This window comes from Solanum lycopersicum, chromosome 9 (genome assembly GCF_036512215.1).
Source record: "Solanum lycopersicum chromosome 9, SLM_r2.1".
Classification (NCBI taxonomy): Eukaryota; Viridiplantae; Streptophyta; class Magnoliopsida; order Solanales; family Solanaceae; genus Solanum; species Solanum lycopersicum.
In genome coordinates, this window is record NC_090808.1 from 67,586,577 (window position 1) to 67,610,500 (window position 23,924).

The 23,924-nt window shown below is 33.2% G+C and overlaps 3 protein-coding genes and 1 long non-coding RNA gene across 5 annotated transcripts; 2 read left to right on the top strand and 2 right to left on the bottom strand.

Moving 5' to 3' along the window:
- The first annotated feature begins 1,448 nt into the window (after positions 1 to 1,448).
- LOC101263464 (pre-mRNA-processing factor 19) lies at positions 1,449 to 9,665 on the top strand. The gene is made up of 18 exons (XM_004247720.5): positions 1,449 to 1,622; positions 1,750 to 1,835; positions 2,591 to 2,662; positions 2,781 to 2,843; positions 3,121 to 3,207; positions 4,111 to 4,252; positions 4,341 to 4,462; positions 4,646 to 4,762; positions 5,429 to 5,524; positions 5,662 to 5,721; positions 6,285 to 6,359; positions 7,210 to 7,314; positions 7,430 to 7,546; positions 7,654 to 7,731; positions 7,840 to 7,936; positions 8,448 to 8,499; positions 9,032 to 9,102; positions 9,191 to 9,665. Exons 1-18 carry the CDS (start codon positions 1,610 to 1,612, stop codon positions 9,301 to 9,303), a joined length of 1,566 nt encoding a protein of 521 aa, XP_004247768.1. The 5' UTR covers positions 1,449 to 1,609; the 3' UTR covers positions 9,304 to 9,665.
- A 54-nt stretch (positions 9,666 to 9,719) lies between these two features.
- LOC101263758 (uncharacterized) lies at positions 9,720 to 14,196 on the bottom strand. Its single transcript, XM_004247721.5, has 8 exons — positions 13,848 to 14,196; positions 12,064 to 12,545; positions 11,894 to 11,966; positions 11,693 to 11,773; positions 11,381 to 11,444; positions 10,509 to 10,596; positions 10,341 to 10,425; positions 9,720 to 10,032 (listed from the first exon to the last, which is right to left on the bottom strand). Exons 1-8 carry the CDS (start codon positions 13,932 to 13,934, stop codon positions 9,982 to 9,984), a joined length of 1,011 nt encoding a protein of 336 aa, XP_004247769.1. The 5' UTR covers positions 13,935 to 14,196; the 3' UTR covers positions 9,720 to 9,981.
- Positions 14,197 to 16,809: 2,613 nt separating this feature from the next.
- On the bottom strand, positions 16,810 to 22,214 carry LOC138338116 (uncharacterized). 2 transcript variants are annotated; one of them, XR_011211453.1, is made up of 3 exons: positions 21,988 to 22,214; positions 20,998 to 21,094; positions 16,810 to 16,944 (listed from the first exon to the last, which is right to left on the bottom strand). It is a non-coding gene; the product is annotated as an uncharacterized lncRNA (long non-coding RNA). The 2 variants fall into 2 exon arrangements; XR_011211452.1 differs by lacking the exon at positions 16,810 to 16,944 and adding an exon at positions 17,682 to 18,799.
- Positions 17,905 to 19,976, top strand: LOC101264067 (plasmodesmata-located protein 2-like). The gene is made up of 3 exons (XM_019215640.3): positions 17,905 to 18,772; positions 19,325 to 19,438; positions 19,657 to 19,976. The coding sequence occupies exons 1-3, from the start codon at positions 17,905 to 17,907 to the stop codon at positions 19,662 to 19,664; spliced, it is 990 nt and encodes a 329-aa protein (XP_019071185.1). The 3' UTR covers positions 19,665 to 19,976.
- Positions 22,215 to 23,924: the final 1,710 nt, after the last annotated feature.

Below are 23,924 nucleotides of genomic sequence, written 5' to 3' on the forward strand. Positions count from 1 at the left end.
AATGATCAAAATTCCTCAAAAAAAAACAAAAATACGGATACATAATAGGGCTGTACAATAAAAAAGTTGGCGGATACATTATATATTTTTGTCACATTTTTGAATCCGCCTCATTTTTTATCACATTTTGATATCCGCCTCATTTTTTTATCACATTTTTGTGTCCACCTCATTTTTTATCACATTTTTCTATCCGCGTCATTTTTACATTTTTGTATCCGCCTCATTTTTTGTTACATTTTTGTATCTGTCTCATTTTTTGTTACATTTTTGTATCCGCTTCATTTGATTTAAAAATGAGAAATTTTAGATATTTTTAAAACTAATAGGGGATAAAGGTAATAAGTGAAGTTAAGGGAGGGATTTTTGTTATTTTTCCTTTTTATTTTTATTTTTAAAATTCTTTTATGTAGAAATATTAATGTACATGATACTTAGCCAAATTAATATAGACAAAAGAACCTTTTCTTTTTCCCACTGTTGTAGCCTGTAGGGATGAAATTTGGCTGAACAAAATATAATGCATGCCTCTCACATCTTAAAAATTAATAAAATGCTAATTAAGCTATTGATTCTATTTAGTTTTAGAATTAGAATATTAGTACATTTTTATATCTTTGTTCCCTATGCCCCCCTTATATTGTAAAAGAAATAAAAAAAGGCCTCAAATGGACTTAACGAATTGAATCAAAGATGACCTTAGACACATACAAAGCCTTACATATTGTTTGATGTATCATTGACAATGATACACAATTAAGTGATCAGAGTTATAGTGGAGTAGTTGAGGTCCTTTTCTTTTCATTCATCGAACTTTCAGTAATAAAAGAAATTATGTTAAAAGCATTATCAAAGCCTTATATATTGTCTGATGTATCATTGATCAATAGGTAAACAATTAAATGATTAAAGTTATGGTGGAATAGTTGAGATCCCTCCCTTCTTAATCATCGAGCTTTAGTAATGAAAGAAATTATGTTAAAAGCATTATGAAATCTTAGTTATTGTCTAATGTATCATTGATCAACGAGAGACAATCAAACCATTAGAGTTATGGTGGAATAGTTGAGATTCCTCCCTCCTTAATCATCAAAATTTGTAATAACGAAAAAAATTTCGTTAAAAGCACCGCCTATAGAAATGAGCAATACAATACATATATTTGAAATTAGTTAGACCCTAATACGAGTACTGAAAAATCACGTATGAAACCCAAAAGAAATGATTTTGACTACTTAATTTGTCATTAATTTTAGATACTAAGGTCTATAATTCATTAAAAAATAATAATACATTCGATTTTGTAAGTATATTAGTATATATAACTGCAATATTTAAAATAAAATGATTAACCTTATTTGAACGTTTGAAGTAATTTCTAAAATGGCTAAACTTACGTAACCGACTACCGAGACTTGTAAAGAGGTATATTCGGGTCTTTTTGGGTCGGGTCGGATCCTACCATATCCCATTCTTATCATCTGAAACCCTCAAAAGTTAAAAAAAAAAAAAATTCTTCATTCATCTCCCTCGCTCTCACTCTGCATCAGCTCCTTTTGTGCTGCTTAAACCCTAGCTCTACCTCTTTGCCTTTCTCTCTCTTTCAACAATGAACTGTTCAAGTAAGCTTCACTTTCTCTCTCTATATCGCTATTTACTTTTTTTTTCTCTATGCACATTTTTCGTAATATAGATCTTTTTTTTTGCGTCTCTGATCTGTAGTTTTCACTGTTTTTTTTCTCATTGCAGTTTCCGGCGAGGTGCCGGAGGATCCAGTAGTTTCGAAGAAGTCCGGACTCCTTTTCGAGAAGCGTTTAATTGAAAGACATATCTCTGTGAGTCTTTATCTCATTTTGTACTAATTTTGTTATTTACCTTCGTTTGTTAGTTTACTTATCTATGTTTGCTGTGTTATTTCCAATCCGTGTTTGTTATAGAGAGATATCTGTAATTTGTGTTGAATTGAGTAATAGCTTGAAAATTATCTGCATTTCCAGAATTTTAAACTCATTTTTGGTGTGTGCAGTGTGTGTTCTTTTAGCAGTAGGGTTTTTTATTTGATCTGTGTGGTCGATATTGTGGTTAAGTTTGAAGAGAAATGGATTTATGCCCGAGGTTGTTTCACGCGAGATGTAGGAAGGAGAAATTTGGAATAAGTATGGTGTTAAGGCGAACTGTGCAAGCTAGTTAGGGTTGGGTTATATTGATCCTCTACATTGATTTTTTTAATTTGTATGCGTTTCACTAAAAAAATTAGTTGTTTGTCTTTTGTATATTTAAGCCAGTGTAAATTTTGAGTTGCTGGTCTCTATCTTCCCTGTCTACACTCCTCACCTAATGGGTTCATAATAGCTAATAGAAACTTAAGTAGTGTCAACTGTCAACTCAGGCTTTTGTGAAAAGTGTAAAGGTTGAGCAGAAAGAACAGTATTTATGCAGCTTGATTGTAGGAGAATTTTTCAACTTGTCCGGTGGGAGTATTACCGTCATTTTTTGGTTAAGTGGTATTTTTGACCTTTAACTGAAGACAGCAACATGTTCTCAAGTGTATGTGTGTTTCTTAATCGGTTTGTTCTTTTGGTTGGTTCAGGATTATGGCAAATGTCCTATTACTGGAGAGCCATTGACGGCAGATGACATCATCCCTGTTAAAACTGGCAAGGTAGTACTGTCTGAAACTTAAAATGTAATTTGCTTCTAATTTTCCCCGTATTAGCTTTACGGTATGATCTCACATGGGTTTACAACGTGAAGCTTACAATTATTGGTGCTTATTGCAGATAGTTAAACCCCGACCTGTACAGGCTGCTAGCATTCCTGGGATGTTGGGAATGTTCCAAATAGTACGTGTTTTTGATCCTTGATTTTCTGCTTCCCATTTCTAAGGTTTGCTTAGTTCTTGAAGATTCCAAATAAAGCCTTATTACATATAATGAACCAAATTCAGCAGCATGATTTTCTAGTTCATTGTTGATCTCTTATTCTTTAGTCTAACTGGTTGTTTATCAAATAGCATTTTCATCACTTAATTCTTTACGTGGTGCGACTGCTAAACGAATTACCATTTATCTTGGAGCATTTGTTACATTGATGCTTCGTCTTAAATTCTTTTTCTCATAGGAATGGGATGGTCTGATGCTGTCAAATTTTGCATTGGAACAACAATTGCATACTGCAAGGCAAGAGCTGAGCCATGCTTTATATCAGGTGAAGGAAGTAGCCTACTACATACTATTAAGCATCTGGAAAACTTTATTCTGGGGAGTTTGTCCTAGAAATCATATTTGATAACGTAGATGCAATGATTAGTTTTATGAAAAATTGAGTGCTTGCTTAGACAGTATGGCCATTAGGGAAGCCTCATATACTATAGATGGAAGAAGAGAGAGGAAGTACAAGTTATAAAATTCTGAAACTAGGTGGTGCAAAGTTAGAAGTTCTCTGCTTGTGCTATTTTTCCATTGTAATGTCATTTTTTGTTTCAAGTTTCCTGTTTTGTTTAACGAGAATCTTTTATTTCTATGGTTAAACCCAACATCCTCTATTCCCTTCGTAGGATCTCAACAGTGGATTTTTTCCGCGCTGGCTCCTTTTGTGACTCCAACTCCAACTTTATATTGGGGATTGGGAGATCCATATTCCTTGCTACCAAGCTCTCTCTCTTTTTTCCTAATGGAAGAAAATATTTAAGCATAGGAAAGAGGCAAGTATTGTCCTATATTGCCTGTAAAGCGACAGGAACTTTTTCTTATGACATGAGTTCTCCTGTAAAGAATAACACAATCAAGACTAGTAAGATTGGTTACACATACTGGTGTCTGTAAGTGTCAAAATTGTAGGAATAAGCATCCTAATATTTGGAATTGGTGCTTATTGAGCCAATAATCAGGTTCTAGATTCACTGTACATTTTGTGTTTGCCATCTCTTCTATTTTTTGTCCTGTCTTTCTATTCCAGAGTTTCTCTTATCAATTTCCAAAGTTGACGTCTGGACAATTTTCTCCCTGTTCTCTCATTGTTCATTCATCTGGTAGCTGCTTGTCCATATTACATTGTTCTGCGTGCTTCATATACTACATGCCTTGCTAATTTCATGTCTTATCTTGGCAGCATGATGCTGCTTGCAGGGTAATTGCAAGGCTGAAAAAGGAAAGGGATGAGGCAAGGGGGTTACTTGCCCAGGCTGAAAGACAAATACCCATGGCAGCCACTACAGCAGTTGGCACTACTGCTGTAAGCAACGGGAAAAGAGGTAATTCTTTTTTACGCATTTATATGTACCTTGTACCATCTTCTTTATCCCAACCTTAATTATTCATGTTATCAACTTATATCGATAGTTGCCGAGGATGAGGATGTGGGCCCTGATGGAAAGAAAATTCGCCCTGGGATATCACACTCTGTCATTGAGACTCTTACTGAATGTAATGCTGGTCTTTCACAACAAAGGAAAAAACGACAGGTAAACTCTACTACACATGTTTGGAGGACTTTATAAGTAGTAATTTCCCTCAATTCTCTTCTGATATTGCATCACTCCTTTCTTTAGACTAATGTAAGTTGGTGTTATATGAGCACTTCTCTTGCTGCCGCTCCTCCCAGCTAGATGAAAATTGATTATTTTTCACTTTCTTTTACCTCCTAGATACCCGCAACATTGGCCCCTGTGGATGCTGTGGCGAGATATACCCAACTGAATAGTTTTCCCCTTCACAAAACCAACAAGCCGGGCATTTTGTCTCTGGATATTCACTATGCTAAGGTAAGTTCTTTCTTTTGTTTTCCCTGTGATTTGTTTTTCATTATTTTTCACAAGGCAGATGCAGCCAAAATATTTTTCCTGGACTTGACCATGTGTACTCATCCAATGTGGTTGTATGAATCTGGCACCCGTACTTGCACTTTTCATGCCAACTATTAGTATGATTTGAAGAAGTCGCATGAAATACTGATGTGCATGTCATACCCATTTGACATCTATGTTGACTCAAATGGAAGATCCACTTAACATTGACTAAAATATATTCCTGTTAGCTAATAGAGTCATTTGTTTTGAAACTTCTGCTTTTAGTATAGCTGCATAACTTTACTAGCTATTGCATTAATGGCCTTGCCTCTGAAAGTTGTCTTTATACTATAGCTACATAAATATTGATTGCTTATCTAGATACATGTGATATATTGTCTTAAGGCTCGAGTGGTTCTACAGAAGTATGTTCCTATTTCTATCTACTCGAAATAGGAGCTCGCAAGTTAGATTTAGAGCCTGCTCATCCATCTGCATTATCACATTAGTGCAAAACAACTGAATAATTTTGTGTTATTAAAAGATTCTCTTTATACGATGGAACTTTTTGATTAATGAGAAAGTCAATTGTTGTGGATATTTAATGATCAGCATGTCTAGTTCTAATTTATGTTTTGCCAGGACATAATTGCTACTGGTGGAGTCGATTCAAACGCTGTGGTCTTTGATCGACCTTCAGGACAGATCATATCAACACTAAGTGGTCATTCAAAGAGGGTCTGTCATCTTATTGCTACTTACTTTTTTTACTGTCACTTGATGATTTATTAGCTATGTTTCGTTAGCAGAATTTCTGTCTCAATATTTATTTATTTTTTTAAAAAAATCTGTCTCAGTATATTCTGCCTTTATAGGTTACCAGTGTTAAATTTGCGGCTGAGGGTGAACTAGTGGTCTCTGGTTCAGCAGATAAGGTGCACATAATTGTTTCTCTTTAATGCGAGTTGACCATACACTGCTCATTTCATAATCAAAAGTAGCCTTCATCTTCTTGTCTTGTTAAACCTTATACTTTCTTTAGTATGTTATCCCCTTCTATGGCAGGGTATGTGCTCTACTTTTTTGGAATTACTGGAAAGAGTTTACTTGTAAAGAATATCTAATCACGAACCAGTGATGTTAGATGTCTCAGTATGGAGTTTCTTTAAAATTTTGCTGCCAAATTTACTTTTTGCTATGCTTCCAAGAATAGAGTTAATAAAAAAAAAGGAAAATGATTATTTTGATTCAAAATTTGTGTTTTTGATGATTGCTTTGCCTCTTCAGTTCTAGACTTTCTAGGATCAGATTTAGTTAGAAGTAGGATTTGGAAGTTCTTAATATAACAGCAACTTTAGATTCAAAGGTTATTGTCATTTCAGATGATTTTGGCTCCTCCTCTAAGTAGTATAAGTATAAACTGTAACATGCTGTTGCTTAATGCACAGTTGCTTTCTTCCTTTGATATTTTACTAAACTGTGTAGCTGATTTTTGCAGACAGTTCGTGTGTGGCAAAGTTCCGAAAATGGAAATTATGACTGTAGGCATGTCTTGAAGGATCATACTGCAGAGGTAATTTCACATTTACAACTTGATCGATACTGGAAGAACTGATTTTGAAATACCATTTATTATTGAGGGAGACAATGCTGGTAATTGTCCTGCTTGATTGCACAAAACTTGATATTCATTCTATAAAACAAGCTAATGAGTTTTCTGGTCTTGATCATCAATCTTAGTGCCCCATTCACCAGTCCACTTTTTTGGATATTTCCTTTTTAGGCTTAGATATGGGAATGATAAAATAGATCATTAAGAAGTGAAGGATGGAGATGGGACTAATTTTTTTTCTTCTTTTGATTAGGTAGATGAAAATGATCTATTTGGGACTTGTGCTTCGTTGTACTAAAAAAATGTATTTTTCAATATCTACCTATGTAGTAAAAGAGTAGATCCATAGTACAAAAAATTTTGCTCTGAAATTGGTAGATCTTCTTATTTTTCTGACAATAGTAAGGTTGACTTGGGAATATATCTTCTGTTGTATGAACTATCAAATAGAAATAATGTGTTTCTTGTGTCCTTGGAGTTGTCTTTACTTCATGTTAGATTTAGTTCTTTTGTCCCCTAGACTAATTTCATGGTGAGATTCCACTTCTTGAATCAATTACCTGCATGCTTTGAAAATTTTCTCCACATTCTGCTTGAAGGAAAATAAAACAAAGGGAAAAACATTTTGCAGGAGGTAAGGGGCTTGTAGAAATCAATGTTATGTCGTCCTTGCCTTCAAATATTAGCTTTGCAGACCCTTGAAATTGCCTTCACCCTTGATATTTTGACATTACTTCATTTTTAGGTTGTCGCTTTCAACTGATTATAGTTCATTTTCAAACCTTTTAATCAGTAATTTAACATATTGCAGGTGCAAGCTGTCACTGTCCATGCAACCAATAATTATTTTGTTACTGCTTCTCTTGATAGCACGTGGTGCTTTTATGATCTTGCTTCTGGTTTATGCCTTACACAGGTTGCTTTTCCCTTTCGGCTCTCATTCTCAAAAAACAATGTATAGATGGTTGGAATCATCGATCAACTTTTATAAACTAATTGACTTGTTAAAAAATATTCATATTGTAATTCAGGTAGCAGATGCTTCAGAATCTGAGGGCTATACTTCTGCAGCTTTCCACCCTGATGGTCTGATCCTTGGAACAGGGACTTCAGGGTCTTTGGTCAAGATATGGGATGTAAAAAGTCAGGTCTGTTTGCTCCAAAGACATCATGATTGCTCATGTCATTTCTCTTCTTCTGTCCTAGTATTCTTACTGTCTGCTTTTTATGTGTTTTTTTTGGTGCTTCTCTTCAGGCAAATGTTGCAAAATTTGATGGCCATGTTGGGTCTGTAACTGCCATTTCCTTTTCAGAAAATGGTTATTTCTTAGCAGTGAGTATTCCAATACTGAATTAAGCTTTTGATAATCTTTGTTTCCTGGCGTAAAGCTATGTATGATTGAACTTATGACTGATGTTTCCTTTCTACGTTAATAATCAGACTGCTGCTCATGATGGTGTTAAACTTTGGGATTTACGCAAATTGAAGAACTTCAAAACTTTCGCTCCTTACGATGATAACACACCAACTCAATCAGGTATACATTAATTGCATTTCCTGAAGCAAGACACTGAATCCATTCAAAGAAAGCTTTGTCAGTTTGTAAATAAAGATATTTTAGTGTCTGCTTGAGTAGTTTTGGAAGGTAAAAACATTTGTTTCATGGATTACTGTATATTACAGCATACTAACTTATGTCTGTCATTTATGGAAATTTCCTTTTTAGTCTGGAAAGTGTTTCACATTAACAAAGTACTGTATGTTTGAAAATGCTATCTCAAGTTCCACTGTTGTTTATGGGCCATTCCCTTTTTAAAGTCTGGTAGCTTTCTAATTCAGAAGTCTACTTCAGAGCTTCTCATTTATACACTGTTTGCATATTGGTTATGACTCAGACTCCTTTCAAGTAGTGTTATAACTACTCCATTGTACCTTCATCTTTTAGGATGTTAATCTAAGCTACTTCTATCATGAATTCATCTTCTTTAGCAATTTTATTTGTCATTAAAAAAAAGATCGTCTAATTCTGCGTCTCCTTTTACTTGCAGTGGAATTTGACCATAGTGGAAGTTATCTTGCCTTAGGAGGCTCAGATATACGGTAAGACATCTACACAAATATATAGACCCTGATACCTCTCATTTTTCTTGAACTTAAAAGTAGTTCCCCTTGATGGGTCTCAAAAGACTTCAGCGTAGCTCAATCTTCATATTTTTGGTTTACACGGCCCTTTAGTATCTGTTTCAACTATATACCCTTATTTATCATCTTAAATGATTTAAAATGTTTAAGCTCCTTTTCAATAAATATAAAGAGTGTGAATCTAGCAATCATAATATTGAAATATTTGTATGTGCTCTTCACTTGGATTTTCTATGCTAATTAGTCAATGTTTATTATTTCCAAGAACAATTATTAGTAAGGGGAAAATGGGAAGGATGTACTCAACCATCTATTTATAGCAAGGCCGACAAGGGGTTTGGAGGGAGTTAAAAAAAAAAAGAGAAACCAAGAGCCTTGGTGGATTTATCATTGTACTTAAATTGCCATTATGTATCCCTTGTTAAGTGATCCCTGGAGTAATCTTTTTGACCAATTATCCTTCTTGTCATTTCTTTCTGTGCTGAATCAGAGTTTATCAAGTCGCCAGCGTCAAGGCTGAATGGAATTCCATCAAAACCTTCCCCGACTTATCAGGCACAGGTATAGTGTTTCCTCTCATTTTAGACTCTCTAAAATGTGCTCTTGATGACATAAGGTAAATAATAGTTATCGTTATCATCTTATGCAGGCAAAGCAACATGTCTGAAATTTGGTCCAGATGCAGCATATATAGCTGTCGGATCTATGGACCGTAATCTAAGAATATTCGGGCTGCCTGGTGAGGATCAAATGGAGGATTAGGCTCATTTCCAGCGTTAAAGCAAACAGCTTTTTCCTTTGCATCTGCTGCAAGATCACAGTGCTATCTCGAGGGTAGGAGGTCGATGAGAGTCCTGTTCTTTAATATGTACTTCTGGTTTTTGCTAAATTTTGGGGGTGGGCAAGCTAATAGACATAACCACAAACTTGAGATAACATCTGAAGTGCAGAGTTTATTCGGTCATCCCAAAACCAGCCTTGGGTTATTAGTATTCTGTTGTATCATTCTTGTGTAACCATATTGCCCTTCCTGGAAGCAAAACTCTGAATGGATAGTGATCAGTTACAGTACATCGATATTTCATGTTTAGTTATAGTCGATATAAAATGCACTTTGTACGCTATTATTTTTTTTCATGTTCAAGAGTTGATCTGAATTCATTGTTGTGTACATCATGAAAGGCTCAAAGTAAAAATAGTAAATTTAACTTGTAGTTTGCTATTACATAAAATCACAACAAATAAAGCCTTCCCTGGCTTGAAGGATTCAGAACCAAAAATATCATCTACATGAATATCAACTCACAATTGCTAGACTTTCGTCCCTACGCTACAATCGGCCCATGTCCGGCAGATTATACAGACAACTGCTTCATGGACACGAAAGAATGAATAGAAGTATTCAAAAGTACAGCTAACAAAAAAATGAACCAAGAAAATCTAGGCTTGGCATGAGGGAAGGTATCGAGACGCATGCGCAAAACCCCATAGCTGCATTAACAAGAAGAAATTGTCAAAGATGTAGTGATAGAATGACAACTAAGTCTTCAAATAATTCATCAGTCTGCTACCAAAAATACAATGGTCTAGCTCTAGTATACATTCCTAGAGACAATCTTCTCACAAAGCCATATGATAATCTTTACGCTACAATCTTTATCCATAAGAAAAGGAAAATTGGTAGTTTTACGGATCTCTCTCTCTCTCTCTCTAAGTTGGTAATACATCGATCCTAAGGTAGTGTTTTGAAACTAGAGTAATGAACGGGTACAAAGACGAGGGATTAATAAAGAGATTACCTCAACAGTCCTCAGTTCAAACTCTTGATCATGTGCCAAAAATGAGTTCCCAAATGTTTCACAAGGTCCACTGCTGCCAGATAACCTTTGCAGAAAATTGGAAATGAGAAAAGAAGAAATTTGCAATTTGCGAGCACACAATGTAAAGTGCAAGGTAGAGAAACTCACAATTCACCGTCCAAGCTTAAAGCAAAGTTTCCGCCTCCTCCGAGTGCCAGGATATCATTCAAACACAAGTGGAAATATCTATTGGCGCCTATTTCCAAAATGGCAACAGTTTAGATTACTTCAGATCGGGAATGTTGGGATTTTCTACAACTAATATACACCTTTTGTATCGTTGCATTGCACGTATCATCATAATGAGTATACAAAGTTCATATTTTATGTCAACTACAAACACAAAGAGACTGAATAATAGACAAGTTTTGATATGTACCAAGCAAGAAGTTTAATCATACAAAATGCTAAACAAAAACATGAACAATCTTACTAAAAAGACACTGAAATTGATTATATTTTGTTTTGTATTCGGTTCCCCACAAAGGTAGAGGTAAGATCTGCGTCCCTCATAATTCCTACCCTGCCAGACCTCACTAGAGATGGGGTCTAGACTATGTATGTTCTTGGTGTTTACTTTATATTCGGTTGTCTGCTAACCGTATATGTTAGAACAATTTGGATGTTGTTCTAATATAGTATAAAATTTGCATGGATTACATTGACGATAAGTAGCTTCCAATCAGCTGTAACAGAGTAAAATACTTTCAAGGATGCATTAGGTTTATCAAGAAGGCCTCTATCTCCAACCATCATGGACAACTTTCCCCAAACGAACATGAGCTTAATAACTATAATATCACAATGCAGCTGCTGGAAGAGCCAGTTGCCATAAATAAAGTTTAAACGAATTGACTCGTGTATTTAACTGTGAGAGCTCATAGTTAATTCATCCATGCAGTTTCTCTCAAATGGTAATTTTCTATTACTGCGTTTACACAAGCCGATGTTGTAACAAACATTCAGAACAAATTTCTTACCTGTTGGTCTAAATAACCTTGGTTCACCATATAGAGTTGTGAATACAAATGATTGATTTGTTCCCTGTCACAATAATACAATAACCACATAAGCATTAGAAATAAAACCAATGCTCAGTGAGAATGGAGAATGCAGACATAGGCAATTGCTTTTTAACTCTTCATTTGAAGTAAAGGGGGTTTGAAATGCTTTACTCGCACCAAGTCAATTACCAAGAGTAAGATTAGACCAGAAACTGGTGGTTTTCTCTTCGAACATTAGGTTGTATCAGTTAAAAGAAAATTAAATACTGCATGTATTTGCTTCCTTACTTGGTATTTCCTCTTTGCAGTAGGCTTTAACGGTGCCTCGAGCAACCCACCAAACACAGCACCCTTCTTATCACCAGTAATCTGACACAAACATTATAAAGAAAATTCATCTTCAAAAGAAAGATGAGATCCTTTAAAAATTGCTATAGAAGTCAGGAATGTATGCACGACAAATATTTGCAGCAATTTAGGTGAACATACCAGCAAGCAAGGACCAGAAATATCAGCACTCTTGCGAATAAGAGTGCGGAGTGATATACCGTGTCTGGCCGTACTGCCCTTCATTAGAATGAACAGGATAGATATTAGTATTCAGGATACTGAAGTTATAATATACGTCATAGCAGAAACTATTTTAAAATCAAGGTTACCTATATAACAAGACCCATTGACAACCTTTCACTATATTAGGAAGGGAAGACTGGAAAAAATCATACAAATTTGGAGTAATGAAAACAGAATCAGTAGTGAGATAGGCCAGTGACTGCTCAAAGCTGTGTCTATCAGGAGCATCTTCAAAAGTTTCAGAACCGCTGGCAATGCTCCCAGCAGAAGTAGGCTCTCCATTATCGTTGTCTGCATTTACCGTCTCCTTCACACAGACTGAACTCCTGATGGAACCATTTTCACCTTCTTCTGGATGAATATCTGGTATCTCTTTATAATCATTGTGAACCTCAAACTCATCCAGAGGTTTATCGCGCAACGAGAAACTTTTACTTCTCCACGTAAAAGAATTTGATTGAAGTGGTTTGACCTCTCTTCGATCTCTTACATTCACAAAATATGTTGATGGTAGAAGGAAAGATAGAAATGATGTTATTGATTTTCCCTCCTTAGTATACAGCCTGGCCTAAACACAGAGAGAGGTAATAATGTTACAAATTATATGCATTGGATAGTGATAAAGACAACCCTCTATCAAACAACAAATCTCCTAATGCAAAACAAGGAACGAAAAAAATGTAGAGCTTAATTTTTGCTCAAATAAACCAATGTCCTAAATCACAAAAGAACAAAAACAAGAACAATGTAGCATGAGCAGCAGCTCACTGTCCAGCAGGAAATCCAAACTCTATATGAATATAATTCCATCAAATAGTATATCTGAATGTCTGATGAATACTACTCCATTTAGTGACAAACTTCTATAAACAAACTTGAGCTTGAACATCCAATGTGGTTTACTGTAAGCTCTTTTTCTCATAAATATATCAACTATTTCATATTTTGCAACCACAAAATAAACTACCATGAAACAACTAACTAAATCTTTCGACGTTTTTGAAAGTTCACCTTTTCTTTTTTCATCTTATTTCCTTTTTTAGTTACTTGATTCACTTCATATACAAATTCCTTAGACATGATATATAGTTTTCATCATTTTCCTTTTCCTTTCACTCACCTATTGCATGCTCATGTTCAAAAGATGAAGGTAGCGGAGATGAGGATGCTCAAATGGATAGGTAGGTATACTACAAGGGATATGAATAGGAATGAAGACCTCCGTAGAGGACAAGGTGAGGAAGCTAGGCTGAGATGGTTCGGGCACGAGCAAAGAAGATATGTGGATGCACCAATAGAAAAGGCGTGGAAGGTTTACCACAAATGGGTGTTAGGAGAGGTAGAAGAATTGGGGGAGGTGATTCGACAGGACATGTCTCCCGTCTAATTGAATGAGGACATGACCCTAGATAGGAAAGTTTAGTGGTCGAGGATTAGGATAGAAGATTAGTAGGTAGACGAATGTTGTAGAATCTTTAAGGTAACGGTCAAGAGGTTAATCCTTCAATGTTTGTTCTTCCGAGCCGAAAGTGTCTATCAAAAACAACCTCTCTATCTCACAAAGGTCTCCTACTCTCCACACACCTCACGTACGGAATTACACTAAGTATGTTGTTTTCGTAATTACATATAAAAATTCCTCAAACACCATATAAAGTTTTCATCTTTTTCACTTTTTTTCAGCAACCCAACTCCTTAAACATCATACACAAACTAATCATCCCAACAAACAAATCACCCAAAACTTAACATTGCTAGCAAATGCAGTTGTAATTACACAACAAAAAACTACATCAGATCAAAGACAAAATATACTCATAACCCACAAAATCTCAAATTCTAACAGAGAAAAGAGGGGGGGAAAAAGAACCTGAGATTGTTGATCAACAGATTTAGAAGGAGAAGCTGAAAACAATCGAGATAGCTTCTCAGAAACTGTATCTTTTACACCATACATATCTATCTTCGTTTTAACCAATTACCCAATTCAAAATCTTTGAAATTCCGATAAAAAACTGAGATTTCAAGGGTTAATTTGAGAAACCCAAATCCAAAAAAGTGATAAAAATGGCAATGTAAAAGCAAAAGGGGGTGTTTTTCTTGAGTTACATTCAGATTTTTGTGATCTGAGAAGCTGAAGAAGAAGAAAAAAAAACAGAGGTGAAAATACAGAGCACCGACGAATTATATTAAAAGCTGAAAAAAATATATAAGAAAAGGATATTCTGATTTTTGACTTTGTAATAAATTTTTTTCTTTTCTTATGACTCGGTTTCGATTTTTTTTGTTATCTGGTTTTGACTCTGACATAGAATATGACAAGGTGTTTTCGTTTTTTTGATTTTGACTTGACGTAGAATTTAACAAAATAAAAAAATAATTTTGAGTCTTATGTTTTTAAGGATATATGAAAAGGTAAAATATTATTATTGAAACAGATTAACCAGAAAAATAATATGACAAATAAATTGAAATGAAAGCAGGGGCGACGATAGGTGAGGTGGAATGAATTTAAGTTATGTGGAGCGGATTTAAGTGTGAGTGGGTTGAAGTGAGTTTTTTAAGACTAGTGGGAGCGGGGTAGGTTGCGGGTATATGTGAGTATATGCGGGTTAATATTTAATTTTAATTTATTATACGTTATTAGAGTGATAAGAACATTATTTATTAATATAATTATTTATCAATATAATAATTATTGACATAGTGAATTTACTATTTTATCCCTGCTAATTATAAAATGGATGACTTAAAACTTTAAGATTTTCAAAAAGTTATATCTTTTTCAAAATAATTAATTGAGTTATAATAGATAAATTTCTTTGTCCTTTCTTGATTTGTCTAAATGGACAATTAATTAGGAACAAATAAAAAAAATAGACAAGTAATTAAGAACACATGTTTCCCGTTGACCTCTAGAACATTTTTTTAAAGTTATTATCTATTTAATTAATACAACTTAATGAAAAAAAAAATTATTTTTATGATTGTTATTTTAGTGTCAAATTTAATTAGAAAAAAGAAAATATTAAAAAGAAAAAAAATGTGAGATGGATATATGCCAGGTGAGTGAAGCGGGTTAAAAATGAAAAACAAATTGTAAAGCGAAAAAAATAAATTTAAAATTTTGCGGATTAAACTCTACCTGCTCCGCTCCATTGCCATCCTTAAACGAAGGGAGCAATTTTCTTTAACGTGATGATTCTTTTATATTAATCACATATATAAAAGATAAATATATTAATCACATATCTTTCAGTATAATAAGGTTAGTTCATATCATTTTATATAGCGTTTTGATATAAGATTTATTTCTTTCGTATTTTAATAACATAAGCTAAGATTCCAAATATGATTTTTTTTCTTACATATTTTAGGTGTAACTTTTTGTGATCCTTCCTATAGTATTTTGGTGATTTGTTTCAATTTTGAGGCATGTATAATTTGGATTAATAAAATTATTTAAATATATTTTATGTTATTTTGATTTTAAAAATTCATTAAATATGAAATATAGTCTTTCCCCAAATATTTTAACACACCCTGTCAATTTGTTATATCTCGAGGAAAATTTGTTCGAAAAATACTTAACAAGCTATAAAAAAAGATATCGAGATATCATGTCATACTTTTATATTGATTTTAACTCGTTCACATAGTTAATATAATCGTTTTATTTTATTTTTATTTTGGATTTATGTTTTGAAGTGTCATTACCACGACAGTGACCAAATTAGAGTACATAAAAATGACAAAAGATTATCTTCTAAACCTTAATTAGTAATTATAGTTTGATAATAATATTCTTGTCTTCTACTTCAATTTTGGAACAAAACATTCTTCAAAAAAGACAATATTATATTTGAGAATTATATTAAGACCCTAAAGACAGTTGCTTGGAGGTTATGGTATAGAATAATTATTGTGATTTAAAACCATCATGGTTTAACTTAAAATAAGAATAATTAACACGAAATACGATGAGAAAAGTGAAATCCCTCCATTATTTATAATAGATTTCGAGTTCAAAATTGAAAATGAGATAATTTTTAATAAGATATTGGTTATATCTCTTGTGTTATCCACTTTATAAAATCATTCGATCTGAATACTAAAACATAAACTAGATAATGAAACATAATAAGTTAAGATGTAAAAGAGCGTAAGATGAGTGTGGCTTTAATTATATCATTTATAAATTTAACATATTAATGAGAATTCAACTTTTGTGTTTTTAACCATATCTTCAAAAAAATAATTTGATGATCACCGATGGTGAGACTTGATTCAGTCAATTGAAAAAAAAAGCAACCTAATCAATCTCAATCTCATCTAAAAGTTTGAATAATAAAATCATGATACATTTTGTTTTCTTATTTATACTTAATATAAACGTGATAAAAAGTGTCAAGAGTTTGCCTTGTCACAAGGCGAAGCGAGCGGCAAAACACTCACCTTTTTGAAGTGCGATCTAATTAATATTAAAAAATTAAAATATTTAATTGCAAATACAAATAATCGAAGTCTCAATAGTAATAATATATAAGAAAATATTTTAATTCAAAAGCTGAAAATAGATTATACATACTTAAAACTAAGAAAAAAATAAAACAAAAATCAAAGAAGAGGAGGAAAAAGAAACAAAGGAAGAAGAAACCTGAAGAAGAAGAAGAAAAGAAATACATATTGATTGGACTTTGAAATCACCGAAAAATTCTAGCTAGTCGTCTGAGGAATTTAGTAAAAAATACTAAAATTACCTTTTAACATTTAAAATCCTAACATAATCGCCTTTTTTTTAAAAAAATATATATATAAAAGGTGGTGCCGTTGTCGCCCCTCGCCTTTCGTCGCCATGACGTCACTTTTTGACGATCGTCTCGCCACAATGTTAAAATGCCATGAAGGGTTGCCTCACCTCGCCTCTCGCCATTGACAATGAGGCGCTTGCCTTTCACAATACTGAGCTTTACTAACCCGAATTTAAAATAGTCAAATTAATAAATTTATATACCATATAACTATTTCAGAAAAAGGAAATAAAACCAAAATCTTTATGAGGGTACACCATTTCTAGTTATATCATTTATTACTACTATTAGAAGCTAATCTTTCAAATCTTAACAACTTCAAGTGAATATTTATATTTTTGCTGTTGTCACATGATAAAGATTGGTTGTCATAACTATGTCAAGCCATTAATAGATTCACTATATTTATTCAAACTCCATTAGATAATGTTCAACTTCAGACCATCAATACAAAACAAATATACCATGAAACTTATTAAAAATTTCAGAATTCAAAATCTTGAAATTTTACAGTATGCTTTTTCTACAAAAAATATTGTACTTTAGTCAAACTTACACAGTTAATCCATGTTTACTCCCACTCTCTTCACCTCCCTGTTACCTAGGGAATATTTTTTTACCACTTTATGAGTTGTTCTTTTATAAACATTTTTTTTGTTCTCATTCTCTAAATACACCCCACCCAACCCCAAACCCCCAACCCCCATTTGGCTTTTGTTAGTAAAAAATAGAGTTGGGAGGTTAAAAAATACAGTATCAAATTGTCCTTTTGTATACATATATATATACTGATAAAGATACAGATACCCTATTTTTCTCAGTTCTGCACATCCAAAGATAGACAAATAGTAGGCCACTTATAATAATAAAGTGAATCCAAAAACACCACTACAAAAACCAACACCCCTTTTTTCAGAAAAAAAGTAACAAATTTCAAGAAGAAATAGTACTAGTACTAGTACAAGTAGTAGAATCTCAGCCCTTCAAAATCCCTTACTGATTTCTTAAGCAAAAAAAAAAAAAAAGAGAACTTCAAGGTGCAATCTTTTTCCTCTCAAAATCTACAAAACAGCAAAAAACAACCACCATGTATAGTTTTTCAAGAATCTCTAAAAAATGGTAATGGGGTTGTCCAAGAAACCATTTTTATGCATTTTCTTGGCCATTCTAGCCATTTTCAAGAATCTCCCAAAAATGGGGTTGTCCAAGAAACCATTTTTTTGCATTTTCTGTGTTTATTTAGCCATTCTAGCAATTTTCAAGAATGTAGCACCAGCTGAATCTGCATCTGGAAACACTAATTTAGTGTACAAAGGTTGTGCAAAACAGGCATTATCAGATCCATCTGGTGTTTACTCACAAGCCCTTTCAACCCTTTTTGGCACTCTTGTTTCACAATCTTCAAAATCCAAGTTCTACAAAACTACAACTGGTACTGGCCAAACTACAATAACTGGTCTTTTTCAGTGTAGAGGTGACCTTACTAATATTGATTGTTACAACTGTGTAAATGGTTTGCCAATACTGATTGACAAGCTCTGTGGCACCCCTGTTGCTGCAAGAATCCAGCTTTTAGGCTGTTACATGCTGTATGAAGTCTCAGGCTTCCCACAAATCTCAGGAATGGAGATGTTGTACAAGACTTGTAGTGGAAAAAATGCACCAGGGAGTGGATTTGAGGAGAAGAGGGATACTGCTTTTTCAACACTGGAAAATGGAATGTCTAGTGCTAATAATGGATTTTACACTTCAAATTATGAGTCTGTTTTTGTTTTGGGACAATGTGAAGGGGATGTAGGCTCTTCTGATTGTGGTGAGTGTGTCAAAAGTGCTGTCCAAAAAGCTCAGGTTGAATGTGGTAGCTCAATTTCTGGCCAAATATTTCTTCATAAGTGCTTTGTTAGTTATAATTATTATCCAAATGGGGCTCCCACAAAATCATCATCATCATCATCTTCATACTGGTCTCCATCTCCTTCAGCAGGTACTTTTCCTTGAATTGACTGCTTAGCTAGCGCTTAGTCATAAATTTCAAAAATTAATCTTTGAATATCTGTTTGACCATATATTTTGGATCAGATTTTGAAAATCTGTCTTAAAAAGATTTTCAAGTTCCAAAAACTGCTCCAGACCATATTTGTTTAGTCCTAGTCAAAAAATTCATGCTTAAGCACAAAAAGAGTTTCAGAAACTTAACTTGTCGAGTTTCAACTTCAAAATTTATGATCAAGAGCTAAACATGCTAAGACTGTGACAATGGTTTCTGGTTTGGTTTGCTAGTGTTAACACTCTAATCAAGATTTTGTCTTTCTTAGAACTTTTGAGCTGTCTACCTCATTTAATTAGTTGTATACTTCAATAAAAAATGGATCTTGGAATAAACAAACAAGGAGCATGATAAAATGTGTTTTTTTAAATAATATGTCTCTGTTAACAAGATGTTTGTCTAGCTTAGATTTGTGTGCTCTCATTTCATATTTTTGTTATAAAAAAGTTGTATAGTAATGAGAGTTGTGTATGTTCAATGAATGTGTAGGGACAGGCCAAAACACAGGGAAAACAGTGGCTATAATACTAGGAGGAGCAGCAGGAGTTGGTTTTCTAGTCATTTGCATGCTCTTTGCAAGGAACCAAATGAAGAAACATGATGGTAAGTGTGAAAAATATATTTTCGATCTCTCGATTATTGGTAAATTATGATTTTGATCCTCGTGATATATGACTCAGACTTGTGTGTCTAACCTTTGGTTAGGACTAGAATTAGAATTTCTCAATAACTGAGGGACTAAAAATATTATGAACTCTAAATTTTTACCATGGTTTAAAATATTGCCACTTGCTTATGTATGATTTAAATATTTGTTGCAGATTATTGAAGGGATCAGCTGTGTATTATTATTATAAAAGGCTGGCAAAAGCTTTTTATGAGGTGGATTCTTTCCTTGTCAAGATTTTCTACCTAGAAGGAAAATATATTTTCTTGGAAATTCCTGAAAAAAAGTGAGGGAGTTTGTGAGCTGTAATTCTTGGAATTATTAGGTAAAAAGAGAAAAACAAAAATACTATTTTGGGGACATAAATTTTTGGAGAAATGATGTAACAATACATGTTTTTTTTGTCAACTATGAAGAAGATTGGCAAGAGCATTATAATGTTTTTTTGGCCTTTTTCTCCTATGGCCATGTGCATGTTGTATCTTTTCTCTTTGTCTCTGAATAATTGTTTCACCCTTTTTTTTCTTCTTCTAAAGTTTTTTACTTTTAGAAAGTTCTCTTAGTGAGTGCATTTCCACTTGTATAATATATACGATAACATACTCAGTGTGATCTTATAAAAGAGGTCGGGGAAGGGTAGATGCATGCATGCCTTATCCTATCTCATGAAGAGGTTATTCTCGATAGATGCTCGCACTTGTATAATATATGAATTGAAAAAGAATTTATGTTACTTGGTTCAATATCTAAGAACAATATTGTCATTTGGTGGGCTTCCCTACAAGTTTATGAATGTATAGATAATATGCCATGGCCCCCAGACCTAGCTTAAGTGACAAAAGGTGAAGGATTTGTGGCTTAGGTCAGAGGTTCAGGCTCTCACCTTGCAAAGCAAAGTCCCATATTTAAGTGGAGAAGGATAGAGAGGTGGATCCGTTATTCACCGAGTTTAGAAGGCTGTGATTGATCCAAAGGGAAGATCATAGACGGATTTCTCCGTTATAAAAATAAAATGAAATGTCATGCATATACATTTTGATTAAGATACCCACACGAGTTGTGCGTGTTGTGTTGTAGTGGTGGGACTTCGCCACCCATAATCATAGGTCTTGAGTTCGAGCCTTGAGTAAGAAGAAAATCAATATGGAATGTCGGAGACTTGTGTAACTTATTTTTTCCTATTTCTACTAGGGAAGTCATTTTCTTCATTTTCAAAAAACTTATTTTTGCAAACTATTTGATCAATCAAAGCATGTTCTCGAAAATATTTTCCTCCGTATCGAACACACCCTTGATATCACTCCTTTTCAATATAAGAATCTTCTTTTTTCCAAAACTGAGCTATCCTTTTCTTGTTTATGACTCCTTCATGTACCTCCCACTTACATTATGTGTATATAATAATAATACTATGTATATTTCTAAATTAATACTGAATTAGGCTCCAGAAGCAAAGGTTGCTCCTTTCAACTAGATTTAAGAAGAAGATGCCTACCTTATTCACCAATTTTCAGTGTGTAACTTCAGTGTCAAAGTCATCCAAGAGATCATCAGCCTCAAAGAACACATTTTTAAGCCTCATGATCCAGTTCCTTTAGGATCGAAATAATTAGGTGTCATATCGAAACTAACAAACAATAAATAGAGATATATCAAAAGAAAGAAAAATAATTTAGCATGGTCCCATCAATAGACATATCTCCACAGGCGAAGTTGAGCAATACAAAAAAAAAAAAAGGCATAATATATTAATATTCCAGCTATTAAAAGAAAAGGCTTGCATCTACTTCCCCTATTATATAACTGGTCACATCTCTCTCCAATCCTAACGTGGTAATTTCCCATCATAGGCTTCCTATTTATAGATTAAACAACTACCAAGGAGCTAATTCATTCAAAACATAGTTGACTGGATCTATAGAGAAAACAGAGTGTCCTAGGCTCAACATTATAGCACACAGGGCTTCGGCACTACTATAACATCTCGCTAAAACTTGACTCATAAATCTATGTCTTCAAAAACTTTGAGTGTGCATAAGTAGATACTTAAATTTATATATAGTTGAAGAAGTGGACGCACACATCCTATTAGCATAACACTCGTGCAATGCCACGTAATATGTGAATTCTCATGTAAGACGCCAAGTAGCACGTATGTTTAACTCTATACAAGTATATTACACACCCAAAAATTGGATTACGTATAAGCCATACAAAACTAAGTCAAAAGACATGTCTATGTATGATGAGGGTAAGATAGAGTAGCCTCTTGTTTTCACTTGGACAATTTGTCGAACAGTTGATGAGTGTATGCTCCAAAGATTCTTTAACAACAGCTTCTCTCCACACAAACCTAAAACATCCCCATATCCCTCAACTCATACTAATTGTTTAACTTGGACTCAACATTACATCTGATTATTTCGATCCTAATAAATGATAATGATAAGAAAATTAAAGCAAACATGTAAATATATTCACTCACCTGATGGCTACTCCCTTCCTTTCTGCTTCTCTGCATCAATAAGTACGGCTTGGATAGAAGAAACTGTAGTATGATTTTGTATGCTAGTGGGAATCGATGTCGTAAAATTAATCGAGATGCGTAAAAATTGATTACTACGGAATTTTGAAAATGAACTATCTTAGCAAAATTTTATGAATTAAAAGCTGGTTATGCTTGACACATTAGTATATGATACTGTTTGCAATAAATTTTAAATATATGAAAAATAAGTAAATTATACAAATAAAATATGAATAAAACGTAATTTTGTTAATTAAGATAGCAGACCTCATATTTATCCGTAATAATTGTATTGAAATTCAATTATTTTAAATTCAACTCATGAATGTTCTTTAACAAAAAAAAAATCATATTCATGGCTTGTACTTACGAAGCTCTAATTAAGACTGAACTTATCTGATCCACTACACCACATCCTTAGTATATTATCATTATTCACTATTACCTTTGCTTTAATTCTCAATTATAATTTGGATTCAACAAATATAATACACATTAGTACTATGCTGAAAATCAGATCTATAGACAAACCAAAAATTAAATCTGTACATTATTCCTCATAAACATAAATATATATATAAAAAAAAAAACATTGTTCCTTCAAGGGCTAACACAATGAACAATCATGGAAATTGAAGCATCAGAGTAGTAATAATTCTGCAAAATTGGCAACTTCATAATCTCAAACTTTTCACCAATTAATTCACATTTTTGATTTGATCCTTTTGCTGAAATTGATTTAGCACTTTCCCTGTTTAACAACTTTGAAAATTCAGTTGTCCAAATATTTATCAAACCAGACATTTTTCTGCAATTTTTTTTTCTCCTTTTTTTATGGTTTGAAGTATTATCACAAAGTGACTGTTTATATACTGATGAAGTTTTTTGTAGCACACAAAATTTAAGCTTGTGTTGTGTGCGGCTTCCTGTTTTCTATTTTGACTTACGAGGCGGAGTTAAAATTTTAATTTTATAATTTAAAATAAAAAATAATAAATATATTTTTAAATAATGGTATATCGTATATTATAGTGTTTATATTATTAAAAAACTAGAGCATATATATCTTTTAATTTAACGGAAGACTTGATTCCATTTTATTTGTCGATCTAATATTTAATAAACGTAAGATTGGTGGACAAGATATTACACATGTATGCTAGTTAATATAAAGAGTATACATGTTTCACTTTTTGGACAACAGAGGCACCAACACTGGCGAAACCAAAATTTTAATAAGGGGTTCATAATCTGGAGAAATAAACACAGAAAGTAGCCTAAAGAGGTTCAACAACTATTATATATATTTAGAAAATTACTTTATCTATGTATAAATAATATAATTTTCCATCAAAAAACCCCTGAGTCAATACTTCAAAAATATGACGGAGGATATCTATCAACATACTACCTACGATAATTCGAATATATTTATTCATTTTTCCTTTTTAGATGACGATTTTAATCATTAATAATTATGTTATAATTTTGATATTTATGAATATATTATTAGAATAAAAGTTAGGGAAAATTGTATAAAAGCAAACTAATAACCTAAATTAAATTGAATAGCTAGGGTTTGATTTAATTGTGCTCCATAGCAAATATTGACAAAAATTTGCCAGGCGTCTCTCTTCCAGAAGTCTCGCTCGCCACTCTTCCATTCTCGCCTCTCTCGCTTTATACACAGAAGTGTATAATTTCTGTTTCTGTTTTGTATAAAGCGAGAGAAAATTGTATATACACATGCAAAAATGTATATCTCCGTGTTATACACTTAATTATATAATTTACAAACATTTTACTTCAAATATTGCAGAGAAAAAGGCCAAAGAATTATACAATTGTGAATTATACAGTTGCAGTGAAATACAATTTTTCTAGCTTTATACAAC

Coding starts and splice junctions, on each gene's coding strand:
- LOC101264067 (XM_019215640.3), top strand. CDS start 17,905: ATGGTAATGGGGTTGTCCAAGAAACCATTTTTATGCATTTTCTTGGCC. Junction 18,773..19,324: donor GTCTCCATCTCCTTCAGCAG/GTACTTTTCCTT, acceptor ATGAATGTGTAG/GGACAGGCCAAAACACAGGG.
- LOC101263464 (XM_004247720.5), top strand. Junction 1,836..2,590: donor TAATTGAAAGACATATCTCT/GTGAGTCTTTAT, acceptor TGGTTGGTTCAG/GATTATGGCAAATGTCCTAT. Junction 6,360..7,209: donor TGAAGGATCATACTGCAGAG/GTAATTTCACAT, acceptor AACATATTGCAG/GTGCAAGCTGTCACTGTCCA.
- LOC101263758 (XM_004247721.5), bottom strand. CDS start 13,934: ATGTATGGTGTAAAAGATACAGTTTCTGAGAAGCTATCTCGATTGTTT. Junction 12,546..13,847: donor CTGTTGATCAACAATCTCAG/GTTCTTTTTCCC, acceptor CTCTGTGTTTAG/GCCAGGCTGTATACTAAGGA. Junction 10,033..10,340: donor TTGAACTGAGGACTGTTGAG/GTAATCTCTTTA, acceptor TTGTTAATGCAG/CTATGGGGTTTTGCGCATGC.